We start from the raw sequence: 22,195 nt of genomic DNA on the forward strand, positions 1-22,195 counted from the left end.
CATCCATCCATCCATCCATCCATCCATCCATCCATCCATCCATCCATCCATCCATCCATCCATCCCTCCCTCCATCCCCTAAGGGTCTATGAGGTCTCAGAGCTGCCCCCGGGGGTGGAGAGGCTCCTGCTGGGGCTCTGGCAGATGTCACCTCCTCAGCACAGTGGGACATTCATGCTGGCAGCAGGACAGTCCATGTCCTGGAGGGATCCTCTGCAGGGACAGCGGAAGGAGACAGAAAATGCCACAGTGGTGCACTCAGCAGGTTTTTTGCTGAAGGTCACCCCAAGGTGAGCAGCCTCGAGGCAGCTCCATCTTCCACCTCAGCTGTTTTCCCTCCCCATCGCTCCCTCCTGCCCCAGCTTTGCTCCATGACTGTTTGCCTTTCCTCCTTTTTTCCCTTCCACCCCACCTTCCTTTTCTCTTTCCCTGCCTCTCTCCTGGCAGCTTTGTTCTCCTGGCTGTGTACTGGGGTTGCCATGGTGACTGCCAGAGCATCTCTGCATCCCACAGGAGTGGTCCTGCGCCTGCCCTGGCCATGGTGAATGCCAGAGCACCCTCCTGCCCCTCCCAGGGGACATCTGCCACCTCCTGCCAGGGATGGAATTCCCTGGGGACATCCCTGTGACACATCCTGGTGTCTGGGGAGAGGAGGGGACAGYGTGGGGTGGCCCTGAGCAGCTCAGGATGGGGCTGGGGTGCGGGGCTGGCTGCATGGCACAGCTTTATTGCTGCCAGGAACATTCCACTAAAACGTTCAATAAATATTTTTCAATGAACAAACCCTTTCTTGAGGAAAACAGAGGAGCTGCTGCAGCACAGGGAGTCCCTCTGGGTGTGGAGGCAGAGCTGCCTGTGGCCTTCTGGTGGYGATTTRCAGATGACAATATCTCCTTGCAGCRCGTGCCACGATTGCTGGGCCCCTTTCAGGAGATAATTAGGATGACGTGTTATTAGCTGATTACTGGGGAAACATACATTTACTGAGGATTTATTCTGCAACCAGCATTAATCTCCTGTATAGCTGCTAAACCCCCATAAATAATCTGATTTTGATAATCAATTGCTATTGCAAGTTCCCCTATAAATCTCAATTAAATGCACATTTAACTCGCATCAAGTTGCCAAATTTGCTTGTAGATGTGAGTCCTGCTGCTTGCCTGGGGCAGATGTCTGGGGATGTGCGAGCTCCCATCTGTTTTTCAGACAGCCTGAAACCCAAATGAGTTTGGCAAGGCAGAGCAGCCCCAGGAGCAGCATCAYTCCTCTCCTGTGGAGAATCCAACACATCCCAGGGTCCTGCTGCTGCTCCAGCGTGGCTGTGCCCGCTCTTCCCAGCCCTGTCCGGGTGCTGGGGTTGGTGTGAGAGCAGCAGGAGGAGACGGTGCCTCCTCCAGGGAGGGGAGATGGAACTGCCAAAATCCATGGGGGCTTTCACCAGCGCTTTCCTGGGGTGGAAACTGAGATTGGATTTGGGAGTTTTACGGGTTTTTTTTTTCAGCTGGGATGTTCTTGGTGGAGTCCTGCCCACCCTTGGGTCGCTGAAGTGACTTTTGCAGCCTCAGTGCTGGTGGAGGGGTCAGAGGGTGGGGACATCCTGCAGGGGRAGGTGACAGCAGGACAAGGTGCTCCCAGCTTCCTTCAGACATGGAAGGAGATTTCGGGCATTAACTGGGCTCTGTTTGCTGTTGGGGCTGGGCTGATTTATTTTATCATCTTGTTTTTGTAGTTATTACACATTAATGTCCCTCAGGGAGGGCAGAGCTGGGGGCTGGGGCACAGCTCTGGTGAYGTGTTCCATGCTGAGGGCATGAAAAACCTCCTGCTGCCTTCCAGGGTGTGGGATTTGGGCCTCACCTGAGCTGCTGGACCCCAAAACCACAGGTGAGGGTGGGGTTGGATGTTTTTGGACATTTTTGGATGTTTTTGGAATGCAGCCCAGCATCCCTGCTGCCTCTGTGGGGGTCAGGAGTGTCAGCTGAGCCCGTGACGATCCCAGTGATGGGGACTGCGCTGGGGAAGCCATAAAAGAAATTAGGAAGCTGTTCAGATTGCTGGGAAGATGTCTGAGAGCTCCTCCTGAGCCTGGCTGGAGCCCAGGCTGCTGATTGTGGTGGTGGGGGAAATGCACAAACACGCAGATGGCAGGGAGAGCAAAACCCACTGCCTTTTAATGGGCAGAGCTTCATCCCTGACCAACTGCAGAGCTGAACCTGAATGGCTATGGGTGAGAGCAGCTCTGTGGAGCTCTCAGAGCCCAGCCCGGGGGATCCTCTGAGCTCATGGGAAAGCTCTGTCCCGTGGGATTTTACCCCAGAGTCAAGGATGGTTCTGGAAAGAGGGAACGGGCTATGATTGTGATGTTTTCCAGCATTATCCCGAGGATTCTGTGGCTCAGAGAGCCTGTCCTGAGCGTTTGTGATGCCTGAGACACCACAGGYGCAGTGCCCATCCCTGCAGGTGCCCAAGGAAGGGCTTGGGGCAGGGTGGGGATGGGGCACAGCTTGGACTTGATGCCCTTGGAGGGCTTTTCCACCCCCAGCAATTCTCTGAATGCCATCCCTGGTGCCATGGGACTGTCCCTGGCACGGGGCTGTGCCCCTCTGCTCCCCCCATGGCTGCATTCCCCTCTCTGCCCCCCTTATGCAATGCCAGGTGTCTCACACCACCTCCCCGCGGGGTGGGGACAATCTTTTTAGGGCCACTTAAAGTCTCCATTTGCTGCCTTTAACAGAATTACAGCGGGGATCACAACAGATTAAGAAAAGCAGTCAAYACCCTCTGTGCAGGGCCCTCTGCTCTGCTCAGCCCTGCCCTGGAAGGGGCTCTGCACAATTTTTTGGGGGGATGCTCTATGTTAGGGCACTCCATGAGTGGATTTAATCTCTTCCAACCCCATAATTTGCAGGGAGTTKGGTTCAGCAGGGCTCCRRGGGGATGTGGCTGCAGCCCTGGGTSTGAAARAGGTGCCAGTTGTTTTAGAAAGCACCTTCCCGGGTGATAAGAGCAGTGGCAGGAATTTGGAGCCCGCCAGGGAAGCTCCTGCTGGAGTTTTGCCCCCAGCCTGGGCTGTAATTCATCCCCTGGAATGGGAATGGCTGCGGGGCTGCTGCTGCCGATCCTCCCGTCCCTCTGAGCACGTGCTGGTGGCACTGAGAGGGCTCTGTAACAAATATCCCACCCTGCAGCCTATTTCTGGGGACATTGTCCCCTCTGTGACGCCAGGGCCCGCTTTGCCAGCTGTCACCCCCAGCCCAAATGCCCGTTTCGCTGCATTAATATCCACGCAGCGCCTCTGGACGGGGATTTGATTTCAGCTGGCTCCCCGGAGGAGAAAGAGTTAAAAATAGCAAATCCAACACCCCTCATTCCCTGGCTATGACGCAGCCTCCCAGGTTGGAGTTACAATGCCGACAGGAATAGGGTTTAAAATAAAACAAGGGAGTGTTCAGCGCGACGGGAGRGAGGACACGGAGGAGCCTCTGGTTTCACAAACTGGGAGAGTTTGAGTCCCTGGCAGCGCTCAGCGATGCTGCACTCACAGAACGATGAGAGGGAGGATTTCAGGGAATCCACAGGAGAAACCTGCGGGAAGGAATGAGCTCAGAATGAGCTCGGTTTGGGAGCACCAGGTGCAGAGCCGGACACCAAACGCGGCCAGCAGTAAGGGATGGGCTGGACCAAGCAGCAGCGAGACTCCTCCAGGGTGCAGGCGGGGACAGAGCAGGCGGATCCTCTCCCAAAAGCGCTCCCAGACTATGGAAGCAACAGTCTGCTGCAAGGTGGCGAGGTGCCAGCCTGGCTCTGCCTCATCCCACGGGGCCGCTTCTCTGATCTGGCAGAGAAAATCCTAAATCCCCACACTTCTCCCTCTCAGGCGCTGCCCTAGTTTARAAAATGTCAGCTCCTGGCTTTTCTTTTGTAATATTTTAAATATAGCAGCCTTTATGTTTTTGATGGATGCGCCATATGTTTGGGAAGCGGCACCGAAATCCAGCGGGCTGGTGGGCGGRGGTTAAAGGGAAAAAGCATTTCCATACGGGAAGCCGCGAACACAAAACACAGCAGCAAACAGCAAATCCCTCCTGCAGCAGGCAGGAATAAGCTCCTTTCTGTCCTGCCTGTCTCCGGCTGTCGGTGCGGGGAAGGAGCCTGAATGTTTCCATTGTGTCACCTCCCGTCCTGGGAGTGCCACCCTGGCACTGTCCCCGCAGCCCCCTCCAGTGCCCAGCGGGAGATGCCACTGTCTGACAGCTCCTTCGCCCTTTYCCTTCCTTGGAAAGCCCCTTTGCTGCTTTCTTTTGGGGGTTTTAGGGATTTTTCCAGCTGGGACGGGTCCCTGGTGCTCCACTCGCCCGGGCTGCTGCAGCCCTGGCTGGGGGTGGGCTTTGGCAGCCAGGGGACAGTGAGGACAGTCCCCCCGGGCTCCCTGCCCTCCCACACAGCCAGCACTGGCTTCCCAGCACTAAACACAGCCTCTCTTCAGCAGGAAATCTGGCCTCAGCAAAATGATGAGCTCAGGCTTTTGGTCTTTTGGCTGGGACGTCGAGTTCAGATTCTTTGCTGCGCACATCCCTCAACTCGAGGACCCAAGTGCAGCCCCTTGCATGGACCCCCCAAACCCTGTCCAGCCCAGCTGGAGCTGAAAATAGCATCCAGAGGGCTGGGGCTGGGGCTGGAGCTGCCTGAGCCAAGGCTGCCCCTCCTGCTCTGCCTGGCTGGGGCTCCCGGCTCGTCACGCCTCAGCAATCAAACCCAGGGCAGGAGAGGGGCTTTGGCCGCTGCCAGGCTGCCAGGGGGGGCTGTGTCCCTCCAGACCACCCTGCCAGGGCAGCAGGACACAGSCTGGGGTGGCCCAAAGCTCCTGCTGGCTGTGACAGCTCCGGTTTGGCCCCACGCTCCAAGGGTGGGAGGGATGGAGTGGGGAATGTCACAGAATCCTAGACTGGTTTGGGTCGGAAAGGACATAAAAATTAACTCATTCCACCTCTGCCACTGGACCAGGGTGCTCCAAACCCCATCAACCTGGCCATGGGTGCTCCAAACCCCATCAGCCCGGCAATGGGATGGCCACAGAGCAGCAGGGGCTGTGCAGAGGCCTGACAGAGGTGCTCTTGCTCTGCAGCTCTGGAGATTTGGGGCTGTGGGTTTGGATACAGCAGCAAGACACAGGGAAGCTGCTCCTAAGGACTTGGCTGGGCTCTGGCTGCAGTGTGGGGTTCTCCAAAGAGGGGTCTCAGGTTGCAGAGGTGCTGAGCATCCCTGCTCCTRCCTGGGAAAGGGGCAGAGGGGCTGCTCAGAGCTKTYCTGGGTCCCACCCCAGCTCAGGACMKGCCACCARCCCTGTGRGCCCTGGGCAYARYTGGGCTGTCCMTTCCTGTTGGGCACATCTGGACTGTCCCCTCCTGTTGGGCACGTCTGGGCTGTCCCCTCCTGTTGGGCACAACTCCCCGCTCCAGGCTCACCACAGCTCCTGTCCTGGGCAGCTGTGCGTTTCAGCAATTATTAATTAAAATATAATCTACCCTTTCTCATCCTCTCTTGGCCCCAGGACACCAAGAGCTGCTAAAATATTCTCGGGGATAATAGGGAGGGGAATGAAGCAGTTCCTGGGAAATGTGAGYGGTGTCTTTTGGAGATTTATGGCTGCTCCTGGAGCCTGAGATTCCCTGTCAGGCTCCACATCTGCAGCTCCACACTCTGGAAATGCCAGACCTGCTGGGAATACAGGGRAAAGCGCTCTGGGTGTGATGTTCTGTGTGAGGATGAGGATCTGGGTGTCCCCAGAGGGATGTGGGGGCTCAGCSTGGAGCAAAGGGGGATCAGGGGGGACCTTGTGGCTCTGCACAACTCCCTGACAGGAGGGGACAGCCGGTGGGGTCGGGCTCTGCTCCAGGGAACAGGGACAGGAGGAGAGGGAACGGCCTCAGGCTGGGCTGGGGAGGGGCAGGGGGGACAGCAGCAGGAATTTCCCCATGGAAAGGGTGCTCAGGATTGGCAGGGGCTGCCCAGGAAGGTTTGGAGTGCCCATCCCTGGAGGTGGCACCTGGAGGTGGCACTGAGTGCTCTGGGCTGGGGACACGGTGGCGATGGGGCACAGGCTGGACTCGATGGGCTGGGAGGGATTTCCCAACTGAAATAATTCCGGGATTTTGTGGACATTCCTCATGAAGGGCAGCTCCCAGAGCCAACACGGTGTCGGGAGCAGAGCTGGGCAGCAGCCAGGARGATTTTCCCCAAATCCCGGTTCCATCCCGGTTAAGGGCAGACAGGCAGCAGCCTCCCCTCTTTAGGGGTCCCAGTCCCTCCCAGTTTGGGGTCTGTGGAGCCCCGAGCTCTGCTGGGAGGGGCTCTGAGGTGTCTGCAGAGACTCCAAGGTGTGAGCCCCGGCTGCAGCTGCAGCTCTGGCAGATCTGGTTGCCATGACGAGCTGCACSAGTGTTATCCAGGAAAAGGATCCCGCTGCAGAGGGGAGGGAGCAGCAGGGTGGGGGGCACGGGGACCCCAGGGAGCCCCTCACTGCTGCGGGGGTGTTCTGCACTCACTGATCATCCAGGGTTACACCCCAGCACCTTCTCCCCTGCTCCAGCCCCTTCCTGAGCGCTGTGCTCCCCAAATCCCCCCACCCAGGGGTGCATCCTGCCCCTCACCCTCCTCCAGCCCCCAGCAGCCGCCCTGGCAGGGYCCTTTCACACAAGGGAAGGTGTCAGCTCTCCCACGAGAGGGAACRGCCTCAAGGTGAGCCCAGGGGAGGAATTCCTCCGTGGAAAAAGGGGTCAGGCCTTGGAAGTGCCCAGGGAGGCAGTGGGAATGCTGCAGGGGACACTCACCCTCCTCCTTTGCCTGGGCAGAGAGAAAGGATCTCCTTCCCTGCAGGAACGGCCTGGGAGCATCACTGAAGGGAGGGTGAAATGCACAGGAATTCCTGCTGCCAAGGGGGGAATTATGGGGACATGATGGAATTGCTGGGATATATTGGAATTGTTGGGACACGGTGGAATTGTTGAGACACAGTGGAATTGTTGGGACACAGTGGAATTGTTGGGATATATTGGAATTCCTGTGACATAGTAGAATTGTTGGTATACACTGGAATTGTTGATATACACTGGAATTTTTGGGACACATTGGAATTGGGATACACTGGAATTCTTTGGACATACTGGAATCCTTGGGAATTCTTAGGACACATTGGAATTCTTGGGATACATTGGAATTCTTGGGACACAGTGAAATTCTTGGGACACAGTGTAATTCTTTGGATATGGTGGAATTGTTGGGACACAGTGGAATTCTTGGGACACATTGGAATTGGGATACAGTGGAATTGTTGGGATACACTGGAATTCTCGGGACACACTGGAATTCTTGGGATACACTGGAATACCTGGGACACAGTGGAATTCCTGTGACACAGAGTGTTCCCTGGCCCAGGGTGTCACTGTCAGGTGGGGAAGCTCACCAGCACCGTGGTGCATTTCTCTTCTCTGCACTCAGGTCATCAAATTTCCCCGCAGCTCTGAGAACAAGAAAAACAACTTTTTCCTCTTTTTGTTGGGAATCAGGGAAAATCACGGCAGCAGCAGCAGCCAGAGCTTCCATGAATCCAGGCTGATCCCAGACCCCTGCTCAGGACACCCCAGGCTGCTGCTGGAATGGGGCAGGAGGTAAAACCTCCTGGTTTTTGGGTTTCCCTGGCCCATTCCAGCCCTGCCTGTGTGGGAAGTAAACATCCTGCAGGGAGGCACRGGCAGCTGCCTGCAGCCAGGTCAGCCTGGGAAGACAATCACGGCTTCCTCCACGCTCATTTGGAGAATAATTTCCACAAACGCAGCCAGAAACAAATTCTGCTGTGCAGGCAGGGCCCTGGCTGTTCGCTGCTCCATCTTTATTTTTGTTTTTCCTTTCATCCTCTTGATTTTACTCCTCATCTCCTTCCTCCTTGCTCTTTACCCTCCTCCTCTGGGTGTTTTGGACCTCTCTCCTCTCTGTTTTTGCAGCGTGTGACCCAGCTCCCACCCTGGCACCGTGTCCTGCCGTGCTCTCGGGGTGCTTTGGCACCCATTTGGGCACATGTGCCACCCAGCCACGCTCCCTGCAGTCCTCCCAGCTAAAAGGTGTCCCCTCCCTCATGTGATGCCAGGGCTGTCCTCTGTCCTGGTGGCATCTGCCACTCCAGCTCCCTGGTGCCATCCTCAGGGCACCCATGGCTCGTTCGTGCCCTGTGTGGCACCGAGGGAGTGACAGCGGTGCAAAGGGCCAGCATGAGGCAGGTGGGAGCATTAATTATTCCTGATCTAATTAGGGAAGCCTAGGGCGGGATTAGGAGCGGTGACAGGGCGGGGTTTGAGCCATAAGCCACAGATGGCTTTGCCTGGGAGCCAGGAGAGGCTGGCATGGAATTGAGGGGGTTCACAATCCCACCTGGAATGCACACTGATGGTTTGGGGACTGCCCAGTGCCCGCTCTGGAGGAGCTGGGTGATCCCCAGTGCCCCCAGTTTGCTGTCCCAGTGCCCATCCCAGCAATGGGAGAGGCACCCGAGCTGCTCCAGGCTCAGACCATCCCTCAGCAGATCCCTGGTTCCTGTCCTCATCAGCCCATCAGGAGCACTCGCCCCGCCCCAGATCAAAAATGTAAATATTAAATAAAGAACCGCRTGATGCTTCTGGGTTTTACGGAGGGGAAGGATCAGGAGGGAAAATCTTTTGTGCCAAGGTAAATCCAGCGTTTTCTCCTTGATGGAAATGGTTTTTATCTGCGGGAGCTCCAGCAAAGCAGTGAGCTGAGCACTGAGATGGCCGTGCAAGGCTCAGATTCACCCCCAGGAATTCACCTGCTGGTCCCCTCCTTTATTTCAGGGGGATCTGGCTGATCCTTCCCCTGGGCCCTGTCCCAGCTCTGTGCTGCTGGCAGCCCCAGTGTCACCTCCTCAGCAGGGACGATGCCAAAGGTCCTCTGCAGCCTGGTTCATTCTGTGTCTGTGTCTGGAGCGGGCACATTCCCACACGCCGGGCTCGAAACAACCCCACAAAACACGGGCTGAGGCTCTCCCGTGCCTGCCCGAGRCACCAGCACCATCTGGCTCCARTCCCATCCTTYCCTTCCTTCCCAAGGAGTTTTTAGRGCTGCAGCCAAGCTCTGGCCGCTGYAGGACAGCAGGCAGGAGCCTTTGGCCCCGCTGCTGATGAGAAACCCATATCCCGYGGCCCTGGAGTTCCCACCCTTCCTCCCCGGCCGCCCCTGGGACACGGCTGGAGGGGAAATCCTCCCCCTCGCCCTCATTCGGTCCCCTCCGGAGCAGCCAGATCCCCCTGGAACCCTACAGGAGCACCGGGAGGATTTGGGGTGCGGGCACCTCGCTGGCCCCATAACCCCATGGGGTTCCTGCAGGTCGCTCTCTGCCCCTGTGTCCCATCCCCGCTGCTTCACCCCGGCCTCTCCCTCTGCCTCCAGCGCTTCCAGCAAAATTCCTTCCTGGCCAGTCACTGCCAGGGCTGGGCTTCCTCTTCCTGAGCCTCCCCAGCCCTGCTGCCGACCCCATCCTCGCCCCAGCGCCGTGGGACCGGCCCTTCCCAGGCTGTGCCCGCCGGGAATGGCCAAGGGAATGGCCAAGGGAATGCCCACGGGAATGCCCACGGGAATGTCCTCGGGAATGCCACGGGAATGTCCTCGGGAATGCCACGGGAATGGCCAAGGGAATGCCCACGGGAATGTCCTCGGGAATGCCCATGGGAATGTCCTCGGGAATGCCCACGGGAATGTCCTCGGGAATGCCACGGGAATGCCACGGGAATACCCATGGGAATGTCCATGGGAATGCCACGGGAATGCCCACGGGAAATGCCATGGGAATGCCATGGGAATGCCCACGGGAATGCCACGGGAATGCCACGGGAATACCCATGGGAATGTCCATGGGAATGCCACGGGAATGCCCACGGGAAATGCCATGGGAATGCCATGGGAATGCCCACGGGAATGCCACGGGAATGCCACGGGAATGCCACGGGAATACCCATGGGAATGTCCATGGGAATGCCACGGGAATGCCCACGGGAAATGCCATGGGAATGCCATGGGAATGCCCACGGGAATGCCACGGGAATGCCACGGGAATGCCCACGGGGATGCCCATGGGAATGCCACGGGAATGGCCACGGGAATGCCATGGAATGCCACGGGAATGCCCACGGGAATGCCATGGGAATTCCATGGGAATGCCACGGGAATGCCCAGCTCTCCTCACCCCATGCATCCCACACCCCGCCSRYRCCACGCCGGTGCCACCGCCCGCAGGGTGACAGGAGGATTTCCAGCCCCAGGGCCCGCGCAGGGGATGGGGTGGGGAATTCCTCGCTAGCAGGGAGCAGTGGGAAGCTGCTGGAAGGAATTCAGCCYCGGGGAGGTGTGAATATTCCTGCCGGCATCATCTGCCCGGCTCCCCGAGCATCCAAATGACATCCAGCACTCCGGGGGCTGGATCCATCCCCTGCGGGCACCCACACATCCCTGCAAATTCCGGGGGCTGGATCCTATACTGACAAGCCCATATCCCTACAAATTCCAGGGGCTGGATCCACCCCATGCGGGCACCCACATATCCCTACAAATTCTGGGGGCTGGATCGCATGCTGACAACCCCATATCCCGACAAATTCCAGGAGCTGGATCCTCTTCTGGCACCCACATCTCCCTACAAATTCCAGGAGCTGGATCCTCTTCTGGTACCCACATAACCCGACAAATTCCAGAAGCTGGATCCTATACTGATAACCCCATATTCCTACAAATTCCAGGAGCTGGATCCCCTTCTGGCACCCCCTTGTTCACCCCTTGCTGCAGGTGCCCACTCTGGGTCCCTGCACCACCCCTGGCACCCACCAACCCGAGCACCCCACAGTGGCACCGCCTCTCCTTATTCATTTCAGGGTGAGTGCTTTGCTTTTCCACAGTGCCCTTCACCTGTGGCTCTCCCAGCACTGTGCAAATATTAATTACTGGCAGTTAATTAAGCCAGSCGTGCCCATCCTCCTGTGGAGATGCTGTGTTACAAACATGTGAATGGGGTGAGTTGGGTGGGAGCTCCCAGGTGCCTGTGGATAATGATCCAAAAACCCTCCATGGACCTGAAAACCCCACCTGGATCCAAACCCCACCTGGACCCAAACCCCAACTGGACCCAAACCCCACCTGGACCCAAACCCCAAATGGATCCTAACCCCATCCGATTCCAAGCCCCACCCGGATCCAAACCCCAACTGGACCTAAATCCTACCCAGATCCAAATCCCACCCGGATCCAAACACCACCAGGAGCAGCTTCTCCCTTCCTCGAACTGGGTGAGGGAGAGGAGTGGGGAAAAAAAGCAGCATCTGCTCTGGGCCCAGTAAGGAAGGAAAAATGGATCTCCAGAAATGTCTCAGGGTGCTCCTGGTTTGCTGCTGCTGGGGTGTGTGGGGTGGCCTGGGGGGAATCCAGCTGGTGGAGTTTGTTTGGAGACCCCTTGGGGCTGTGCAGTTACTTGTGGTGGTGCTGGTGAGCAACAAACTCCCAAAGCAGATGGAAATTACCCCGTCATCCCTGCACTCCTGACGGGCTCGCAGTGTTCCCGAGGGTCAGCATTTCCCCATCCTGCTGGAGCGCTGGACACCGTGCAGGAAGAGCACAGGAAGACAAACAAGGTCATTGACCCTCCCGAAACGAAGGAGGGGGMTTGCCCGGGGGTGCACGGGGGAATTGCAGTTGGAGCAGCCCGTGGGCACAGATCTTGTGCTCTCCTGGCTGGCAGAGCCCCTYTGTGGGGCTGTTTGGGGTTTGTCCCCCTGCCCGGGTCACACCCTCCCTGTGCACGGCCACCGCTGCCTGACCCTGGGGCCGCGCAGGGCACCAATCCCTGACCGGAGGTGCCACCTTAATCCGGATCAGGGGAAATCTGTCMATGCCCACGCAGCCCCGTGGCCGTTCCCAGCCCGGCTGTGCCCATGGAGAACCAGCCGGGACACGGGCACAGCCCCGCAGGAGCCCGACCCCGGGCAAATTTAGCGCTGAGAGTGGAGCACAAACGCACGAATTGTCAGCCAAACCAGCTCCAAACAAATCAGGAGCGCGCTGGGGGCAGATTAAGGCATTCCTTGGGCAGCTCCCAACCCCCTCTCGCTGCCCGCTGCCTCCCAGCCTGCGAGGCCACTAATGCTACTTACATTATTAGTRGATTATTTGGGTGTAATGAGCTTTGCCCCGCTTTGCTGGCCCTGTGCTCGGGGCTGTGCGATGTGTAATACTTCCTGCACGGGGCCACGAGGCGGGCAGCTGCTGCCTGGAACTCAGGCACACAATGCAGCAATGTTCCCGCACGGAATTCCAGCCCGGCCTGGGGGTTAAGCGCRAATCAGGGAGCTTTGGGTGCAGCGCTGGGTAAAGGAGGAGGGTGATGGTGCCCCGTGCCCACGGGCACAGCCTCATGGGCTGATAACATCCATCCCTGCCCGTGGTGGGGCACAGATAAAGGCATCTCCTCCATGCTCAGCTCCTCTCCCTCTGCCTTCCTCCCGTCAGACCGAGCAAGGGCTTGGCGATGTGTTGCTATGGACACCGGGAAGTTTTTCCCTGGAGACCAGCAGCCGGCACTAAGTGCTGCCTGCATTTTCTGACACAGATTATTATTTTTGTCTTCTCCCTTTCTTTACTGCGAATGAATCCCTGGCTTTCCCCTCTACCTCTGTCCTGTTTTCCTCCCCCAGCAGTGTGGATTTCCATGGCTGTGACCCAGGGCTTGGCTTGGCCTTCATTCTGGGCCAGGGTGTGAGCAGTGGGTGCGTGGGAGGCARTTTCAGCTCTGTAACTCTTGCTCTGCTGGACACCCCTACAGAGGGGATCCCCCGTTTATTCCAGACTTGGGAGAGCTCCTGGGCACCCCTTACACCAACAGCCATCACAGGAGGTGCTGGACTCCCGTTCCCATGGCTTGTGCCTCTTGGGTGGGGATTCCTTGTTCCCTTGGTGTGTTTRGGACCTCAGAGTGATTTAGGTTGAGACTAATTAGTGTCTCTGCCAAGCCTGGCTCCCGTTTTGTCACTCCTCTGCTGGCACTTGGCATCCTTTAGTCTCTCAGGTACCTCTGAGAGCTCCTGGCTTGCAGGGAAGGGAAGTTCCAGCAGCTCTTGGAAGTTCTTGGAAGTCAAGGCTGGAGCCTGAGCTTTGCAGGAGGGCACTCGGAGCTTTCCTGGCAGCCCATTCCCAGCAGCTCCAGGGCCACAGCCGTGCCCAGGGAGGGTCAGCCCATTTCCCGGAGGGAAGCGGGGCTCTGTCTCCGGGCACTTGGCACGGGGAATGGGATTTKACTGTGACACAGTCTCAATGTCATTTTGACTTCTCTTGCTTGGCTTTTGAAGCCAATAATGGGCTGTTTCTGTTCCCTGTCACTTGATCTGCCCCTTGGTGAGCGAGGAGCCTCTGATGAGTGATCTCCTGTGTCCTGTGCCCCTTCTTCCCTGCTCTGGAGGGACTTCACAGGCTGCCTTTCAATCAGCTGCTTCTCTTGTTCCTGGGAATGCAGTTCAGCCCTGGGTCAGAAAAGCTCTGGCCCATTGAAATCCTGCTTTTTGCTGCTCGAGCTGCCCAAAGTGTGACTCCCTCTCGGAAATCTCACAGCAAATAAATCCTGTGCTGCTTGGCCCCTGCCTGCAGTGGTTGAGTGGTGTCAGCCTGGCTGAAGCTCCTGAAGCAGGAGCTGCTCCGGGTGTTCTCCGTGGGTTTGGGAAGGAARGATCCGTACGGAGCAGGGGTCTCACCATGGAGTGGGGTGTGAGGCTGCTGGGATTCATCTGTGCTGCTCCCCGAAGGGCTGAGGAGTTCAGGTGAACCCCAGGACTGCCTGCAGCGGGAAAAATCCATCTTTTGGACTCCCCTGCAGCCCCAGCTCCTTCCAGACCCTCCACGCGCCACGGGGCCGCTCCGGAAGGAGCCGTGGGATTGGGATGCTGCTCCYTGCCGAGGAGGTGACGGTCCCACCAGGGCCAAGCACTCGATTGCTGTGATGTTTGAAAGCTCCTTGACAAATGACTTCTTCTTCCAGTTCCTGAGCAAACAAGTTGGAGCTCCAAAAACTCAGCAGTTCCTTCCTGCGCCGCTGCCAAGGCAGGGCTGGCGGGGCTGTCTCAGGGCGGGTCAGCAGAGCAGTGGGACTGGACCCTGCAGGGTCCTCCTGCACCTGCTGTGGGGACAGGAGAGCACGCAGGGAGCTCTGCGTGGCTTTGGGGTGATGCTGTGAGGGACAGGGAGCAGTTCCCAGCTACGGGCACTGCATAGAGCTGGGGATTGCAAACCGCTCAGCCAGGCATGGGGAGGGGCTCTTTTGTGGGGTAGGGAAATCCCAAATCCAGACAGGGCTGGGTTCCCATCCCAGGCATTGGTGGCTGTTCCTTGCCCTTGGTGCTGGCCTGATGTCCCATGACCGTGCCACAACCACCAGACTGAGCTCAGTGCAGACACCCGGCTGTGCTCCAAACCCTAACAGACCCTTCCCCTCTCTCCTCCTGCCCTCCCTCCTTTCTGCCAGCAGTTCCCTACCAGCAGAACCCCTACAGCTCCGGGAGCAGCTCCTCTGTCATCCAATGCTACCGCTGCGGGGACACCTGCAAGGGCGAGGTCGTGCGAGTGCAGAGCAACCACTTCCACATCCGCTGCTTCACCTGCCAAGGTACCCAAAACGTGGGGCTGCCCAAAACGCTGCTGGCCAGGTGGCCCCCACAGCCCTGGGGGCAAAGCAAAAGGCTGGGGACAGATGTACCTGGCACACTGAGGTGTCAGGGGAAAGTGGCATGGCACAGGGCTGGCACAGGGCAGGTGTGATGCCAGCACCAGAGGCTGGGGGATGCCACCAGGATGCCATGGGATGTCACAGGATGGGACTCGGTGGCCCCCAGGGCTGGCAGGAATGGAGCAGAGAGGTTGTTTGGATCTTCCTGGAGCACCAGAGATCTGCAGGGCTGTAAAGCTCACGGTGCAGAGCTGCTGCTGCTGCTGAAGGGCTCCTCAGCACCTTTATTGGAGCAGCTGCTCTCACCCAGCTTCTGCAGGCTGTAAAATCTCCCACCCCAGGGCTTTTTGAAGCTTTCCAAGCTCCCAGCACCTCGTGCTGAGCAGGACATAATCCCCACCCCTTGGCCACGCTTTGCTGATCCTCTCCAGGGAAGGAACAGCGAATGGCCAGAGGTGACACTTCCCCGGGCTGTCCCCACCCTGCTGTAGCCCTGGATTTTTGGGAAGGGGGATCTGTCCTGGGATGCCCTGAGGGCTGAGCTGCCCCTGCAGAGCCCCTGCTGCCCACGCTGCCCTCTCCCAGCTGGGCCGTGGAGGATCCAGCAGAGCTGAGCATCCAGACAAAGCCTCAGACAGCCGCGGCTTCAAAGGGCCCGGCAGCCAGCGGGGATAGCCTGGCAGCGCTCGCTGCCCGATTTCCAAGTGAAAGGGAATAAATAATGAGAGGAAATCCTCCTGTCTCACCTTCGCTCGAAGCTCTCACCTCCTGCCACCTCTGGCTGGCTCCAGCCCCCCTGCCTGTCCCTGAGGAGCTGGCACGGGAGTGAAGCCATGGGATGAGCAGTGGGTCCCACAGCAAACGGGCACAGAGCAGCCCCATTTTATCGGGTTTGTGCTTCCTGAGGCTGCCCCAGAGCTGCTGGCCTGTCCCTCCTTGCTGACAGGATGTTTGGGAGACCCAAATTCCCCTGGCTGGGAAGCAGCTCGGCCAAGGGATGACAAGGGCATCTCTGTGCCCTCGGGTCCAGCTGTCCCTGTCACCCKGGGCAGGGTGGCACCTGGGCAGGGTGGCACCGTGGGGCTGCCCACAGGTGCAGGGACAGGACASAGSGGGCTGAAGGATGAAGCACAGACCYAGGYGGGCTRTGGCTGTGCCAGCGGGTGCTCAGTCACTCTGTGGTCCCCTGTCACCCTGTCACCTTGCAGGGCAGGAGTTGGGCATGGTGCAAAGCCCCCAGGAGCGCCCTGTGCCGCTCCACRCCCAGGCTCTGCTGCTCTCCAGGTCTCGGAGAAGCCGTGGAGGGCAATGATGCAGGGGCCAGTGCTGGCCACGTCTGCTCGCATTGCTGTGATGGGCTGAGCACCAGCCACCCTTCCCACGGCGGGGAGAGAGGCGAGGCCGGGCTGGGCACCGATGGGAACACAAACAATGAGAGCTCCGATCCCGCTGCTCCCGGGGCTGCTCCCGCCGGGGCTCCGTGTCCGGGGAGTGGCGGTGGCTCGTCACACGGCCAGCCGTGCCCAGGGGCAGGGACGAGACCCCAGCCGGCTCTGGGGCATTCCCAGCTCCTCAGCTTTCTGCCACCATGGGAGTGCCCAGCGGAGGGGCTGAGCCGTGCCTGGTGCGGCGGGTGCGGGAGGGGATGGCCGGACCGTGCCGTGCCGAGCCGTGCTGCGGGAGCGGCACCGGGATTCCTGCGGGAGCAGCCCCATCCCGCCCCCGCCGCAGCCCGACACTGACATCTTGTGGTGCTGGGGGAGCCCCGGAGCCCGGCTGGCACGGGAAAACCTCGGAGACACCSGCAGGGAGCTGGGGAGGCGGCTCGGGGCTCCCGGCGCTGCCGTGACGGCCGCCTGTCCTTGTCCCCAGTGTGCGGCTGCGACCTGGCGCAGTCGGGTTTCTTCTTCAAGAACCAGGAGTACATCTGCACCCACGACTACCAGCAGCTCTACGGGACCCGCTGCGACAGCTGCGGCGACTTCATCACCGGCGAGGTCATCTCTGCGCTGGGCAGGACCTACCACCCCAAGTGCTTTGTGTGCAGCACCTGCAGGTGAGTGCGAGTTGTCCCCAAAGGTTTGTGACTCCCCGAAATCCCTCAGTGAAGGAGGAGCTCCCGGGCAGTCCCAGCAGTGCCCGGGGGCAGATGAGCAGCTCACCCTGCCCACCTGTCCCTCCCTGGCCGCAGGAAGCCGTTCCCCATCGGAGATAAAGTCACGTTCAGCGGCAAGGACTGCGTCTGCCAAAACTGCTCCCAGTCGCTGCTCAGCACCAAGCCCATCAAGATCCACGGGCCCAGCCGTAAGTTGACTGCTGTCCTGTGATGGGTACAAGGAGAGGGCATCTGTGCCCACGGAGAGGGTGACAGGCCAGCTTTGGGGTCCCTGTGCAGCCCTCCAGGGTGTCACAGGGCTTTGGGAACAGGGACAGGGCAGTTCTGCGGCTCCACCCAGGATTGCAGGACACTGCTGGTTTCGGAAACTCCCCTGGGCCTGTTTGTGTGACCTGGGCAGGTGCCACCACCCTGGCAGGCRCTGTCTGAGCTCATGGGGAGGTTCTGGAGCTGGCTTTGCTCAGAGTCAGTTGTTTTGGTGYCTCTGCTCACAGGACTGTCCCAGCACTGTCATCCCTCACTGTGTCTGCAGGCCCTGAAAGGCTTTTGTTCTTATCCTTTTGTCCTGGTGAACCTCTGGTGAACCCCTAAAACTCAGCTGGAGCAGTGCACGAGCTCTTTTGGGGGGATTTGGCCTTGCTTGACCGCAGGTTGGGAGGAGCTTCCCTTCCTGCCATGCTCAGCAGCCCTGAGATCAGTGCCTGGAGCAGAGTCCTGCAGCCAGGCCAGCACTGGGACCGTGCTGTCACCCATGTCCTCATCACCCGTCACCATGGTGGCATTGCTGCTGGCAGAGATGGTGCTGGGGGTCCCCTGGGAGCCCCCCAAAGCTGCCTCCCTCCCCCCAGCCCTCACCATGGCCTCGATGGAGGGCACGTGGCAGGGTTGGAATGAGCCAAGGGMCAGGAATGCCCCATCGGGCTCCTGGAGCTGCCCAGAGCCAGGCTCTGCCTCTCTCCTGCCTTCCTCTCCCTTCCATCCCCTTCCTGGAGCTCCTCCCGGCCCTGCAGCAGGGTCACCTGAGGACACCATGCCTTATTCATGGCAGCTGCAGGCAGACAGAGCCTGCCCCTCCTGCACGCGTCCCTCGCCACCCCCTGGCCCTGGCAGTGCCACCAGCGGGGTGACAGGGGAGCTGGGCGGGCTGCTGGGCATTCCGTGGGGAAGGCATCCCTGGGAGGAGGATGGAGCCTCTCCCTGCAGCCCCAGCCCCGCAAAAAAAAACCCAAACCTGCGTGAAGGAACAGATCCTGCTTTTTCCCAGGGGTCAGGAATCTTCTTCCCCCCTCAGCCCGGCAGGCAGGGATTTGGGATGGGTCTGTCCGCTCCTGCTGCTCTGTGGGGCCGTGGCAGGGAGTGGGTTAAGGAAAACCCCTCTGCAGGCAGAGCTGGTGCCCAGRGGGAGGAGAGGACACGGAGGAGTCAAGGCCAGGGGTCCGAGGCCCATGTGCTTCCTGCTCCACGCCTGGCTGGAGCCGGGGGAAGCGGGGAAGGAAGGGAGTCTGGTAAATAGTGAGTGCAGCCGGACGCGGCTGCCGGACAGCACTGCCCTTCCTCTGAGCACTCACTGCCGGACACTTCCCACCCTTGGGGACCTGCCAGGCCAGMGTGGCCCCCTCACAGCCCATCCACCGGCCTGGCTCACCCTCGTCACCCCGAGGGACAGCTCTGAGCTGTGGCTGGGTGCCAGCCCCAGCAGTGCCAGCYCCAGCTCTCCTCGTGCTTCCTGTGCTGGGAACAAGCAGAGGTGACAAATTTCCATCATGAGACGATCCCCACGAGGCTGCCTTGGAGCAGGGTGGTGTTTATAACAGCATCAGCCCTGGAAAGGGCCCCGGGGCAGGGCTTTCCTCTGGGTGTGGGACAGCCGGGGTGCTGTGGGGTGGCCCAGCAGCCGGGGGTGTCCCTGCCGTGTCCCACACGCCCTCCTGTCCCCCAGACTGCGCCGGCTGCAAGGAGGAGATCAAGCAGGGCCAGTCGCTGCTGGCTCTGGAGAAGCAGTGGCACGTCAGCTGCTTCAAGTGCCAAACGTGCGGGATCATCCTCACCGGCGAGTACATCAGCAAGTGAGTGCCACCCTCCCTCCTGCGACATTCCCCGGGGCCGGGGCTGKGACCTGCCGCTCACCCTGCCGTCCCTCTCCCCAGGGATGGCATCCCGTACTGTGAGTCCGACTACCACGCCCAGTTCGGCATCAAGTGCGAGACCTGTGACCGCTACATCAGCGGCCGTGTCCTGGAGGTGAGCCCGCGTCCGTCCCGGGCTCTGTGACAGYGACACGGCCCGGGGAGGTGCCACACGGGGCCACCCTCCATCTCTGGGGACCGTGGCTCTTCCTGCAGCCGTTCCGTGTCACAGCCTGGCTGCCTGGTCTGGAGGGTGGGAGAGGGGGAAGCAGCGCCGTGGATACCGGAGCTCGGGAAACAGCCGGAGTGGCGGTGGCCTGGGGGTGCTGGGACATGTCTGGGGCTGTGGGGACACCGGCCCTAAGCAGCTGTCGCCGTGCCCGGCTCGGGGTGTCCCCAGCGCCTCGGAGCGCATCCCCGAGCCGGCAGCCTGGCTGTTGCCGTGGGAACACAGCCAGCGCTGCTGCCCGCTCCGAGCCGGGTGAGGGCTGCGATACCCTTCCCATGGGTGGTGGTACCGTGAGACACCCCTGGGCAGGGCAGGACTGGAGCAGGGGGTCCCCTTCACCTCTCTGGAGCAAGGGGAGGCTTTGCTGGGGAGCAGGAGCTGTCCTGGCAGAGCCACAGCGGGGTGAAGGGATTCCCCAGAGATCCTACCGGGGATACAGGGGCTGGGGGACGTGTTTTGGGCAGTGGTGGGGCTGCTCAGCTGGTGAGGGGAGTGAGGCATGGTTTTGGGGAAGGACAGAGCTGCTCCTCYCCGTCAGGTGGTCACTGCCTGCCTGTGGCTCCTGGATGTGATGYGGTCTCTGATGTTTTCTACCCCAGCGTTTGCAACAAAATTTTTAAAAGGGCAGCAAATCCAGTGTGAGGATAATTTAAAGGCTCAGGAGGCACAGAGAAGGAAGYCCGGTGGGATTTTTAGACCCTGTAATGTTGCAGAGAGGCAGCAATGCTGGAATTGTGCTCAGTCACTCCTGAGACCTCCCCCTCCACACGGCTGAGCCGTCTGTGGCTGCAGGAACTGCATCCCAACCTCAGAGGGACCATCCTCAGGGGGCTGTGGGCTGGGCTGGCAGTGCCTGTGGCTGTGGGGGTCTCCAGGCTGCTCAGAGCTGTCCCAGGATGTCCCCAGCCTGTKTCACTCACAGCTCCCAAGAAGGGATCACCCTCCCTGTTCCTGCCRGCTGGGCTGGCCTGGGAGCACCAGCCTGTCCAAGGAACCTCTGCTAAAGCTGGAGCCGGCTGCCAGGAGCCTCCCAGCATCTTTGCCCAGTCTGGGGGGCTCTGTGTGCCTGGGAAGGTTTTTTTTTCTGCTGACTCCAGGCTCTGGCAGCAGCGCCAGCACTGCCGGGAACATCATCTCAGCGCTGCAACAGCTGCCCCTGTGAGCTCATGGATCAGCAAATCTGAACGGGGCAGGACAAAGCCATGGAATCCCCTCTGCTGCTCCTCCCCTGGGCAGTGCCAGCCCCCAACAGCCCCGTGCCAGGGTGGAGCATCCCCAGGCAGCCGCGGGTGTGAGCAGGGTGGTGGGGACAGGAGCCAGAGGGGACCTGGGATTCCTGTAAAAAAACCATGGAATGGGCTGGGCTGGAAGTGACCTCAAAGATCGTCTCATTCCACCCCCCTGCCCACCTTCCACTGTCCCAGGCTGCCCCAAATCCCGTCCAGCCTGGCCTTGGACACTGCCAGGGATGGAAGCCCGAGCTCCCCACCCTCCCTAGGATGTGCCTGTTCCCAGTATTGACCCATCTGTGAATCCAGAGGCTTTGATTGTCCTCTCTGGCAGAATGTGAAATGGAAAGGGCTCCTTTAAATAATTTTAGGCATTAAGGAGCCTCCTCGTGCTGTCCCAGCAGCCTTCAGGCGTTCCCAACTGCTCCGAGCTGCCCAGCCAGGCTCGGATGATTAATGAGCCTTTAAGGGACCCGAGTGATAACGAGCTGGTCCCTTCCCTCAGAGCCTCCACCAGCCTGGTACGAGCTGCAATAATAACCAGAATAAAAGGGAGAAGCACATGGTTTGGAGAACTGCTGCTCCAGGGGGTGAGATGGCTTTTGGAGAAAGTGTGTGATGAAATGGAAGTTGGGAATGGGCTGGGACACATTCCTGGGGGAGCAGCCGGTCCCCTCCACACGGAATGGTTTGGGTGGCACAGGGCTGTCCCCTCCTGCACTGCAGGGAAAGGAAGAGGGGTCCAAACTCTCCAAATTCATTCCCCTGCCTGTCCTAAAACCTTCCACTCATTTTTGGCATAAACTGGAGGGACTGGCTGCCATCTACAGCCCAAGGATACTGAATTCCAGGTTAATTCTTATGGACAACCCCCCAGCAGGTTCTCAGTTAACCTCACAGCAAATTTCCCTGCTGATCCTCCTATTTGCAGCCCCCTCTATCATAACCCTCTTCCTTTTAAGCAAAAGCCTCGTCTTCCCTCTGCCACCTTCAATTTTCCTCCCTCTTCTCCTGGACTATTCTGGGAGTAAAAAGTTCTTTAGGGTTGAGCTGTAACAACCCAGATTCCTCCGCCCTGAGCTGGCTCCCAGCTCCCAGCCCATAACTGAAATGCTAACAGACACTTTGAGGGGGAGCAAGCTCCCAATTTCAGCTCTTAGTCCTGTCCAAAGAGCCAAAGGAGCAGCTCAGCTTCCTCTCAGCTGGGGAAGAGCCTGGCCCTCGCACTGAAATTGGAGCAGAGAAGGAGAAAAGTTCCTTTAGGGAGAGAACAGGGTGGTTTTTGGGGTCCTTCTTCTCCCTTTACTGCTTCTCTGCTGTGGCATTTGGGGCCAAATTTGCTGATTCTCTTCAAACCTGTAGAGAAGGAGCTGGTGGAAATCATGGCTGTGGAGGGTCTTGGCCATTCCCAGGGTAGGGATTGTAGGGAGGAATCCCTCAGCTTTGTAGGGACACTGTCCTTGAGGGTTTGGGGCCCCCTGGCTCTGCTTGGTGTCGAGCATTTCGAGGAGAGCAGAAGGTTCCTGCTCAGATTCGGAGCCCAGCAGGCTGAAAACAGCGCTGAAGTGGTGTCTGGTTCTCTCCAAGGGACGTGGAGGTGTCCAAGGCCACCCCAGACAGTTTGCTGAGCTTGTCACTCTCTGCAGCAGCCAGGGCTGTCAGGGTCACTCTGGACAGGGGGAGGTGACATTGTCCTGTGATACCCAGGGACAGGGGCAGGTGACATTGTCCTGC

General features: G+C 59.3%; 1 protein-coding gene across 6 annotated transcripts in view; it reads left to right on the top strand.

The window, feature by feature from the left end:
- The window catches only part of ABLIM3 (actin binding LIM protein family member 3), a 45,170-nt gene that overhangs the window by 12,008 nt on the left and 10,967 nt on the right, over positions 1 to 22,195 (top strand). For 5 of the 6 annotated variants that reach the window (XM_057382962.1, XM_057382957.1, XM_057382960.1 and 2 more), the window contains exons 2-6: positions 14,561 to 14,701; positions 16,634 to 16,817; positions 16,953 to 17,065; positions 18,817 to 18,943; positions 19,025 to 19,118. In XM_057382962.1, the coding sequence (XP_057238945.1) occupies positions 14,561 to 14,701; positions 16,634 to 16,817; positions 16,953 to 17,065; positions 18,817 to 18,943; positions 19,025 to 19,118 (659 nt within the window). The remainder of the gene's footprint in view (positions 1 to 14,560; positions 14,702 to 16,633; positions 16,818 to 16,952; positions 17,066 to 18,816; positions 18,944 to 19,024; positions 19,119 to 22,195) is intronic. The other variant, XM_057382956.1, reaches the window with a different exon arrangement.

The sequence above is a fragment of the Malurus melanocephalus genome, unplaced genomic scaffold (genome assembly GCF_030028575.1).
Source record: "Malurus melanocephalus ecotype Western Australia unplaced genomic scaffold, MMel_1.1 scaffold_594, whole genome shotgun sequence".
NCBI classification, from domain to species: Eukaryota; Metazoa; Chordata; class Aves; order Passeriformes; family Maluridae; genus Malurus; species Malurus melanocephalus.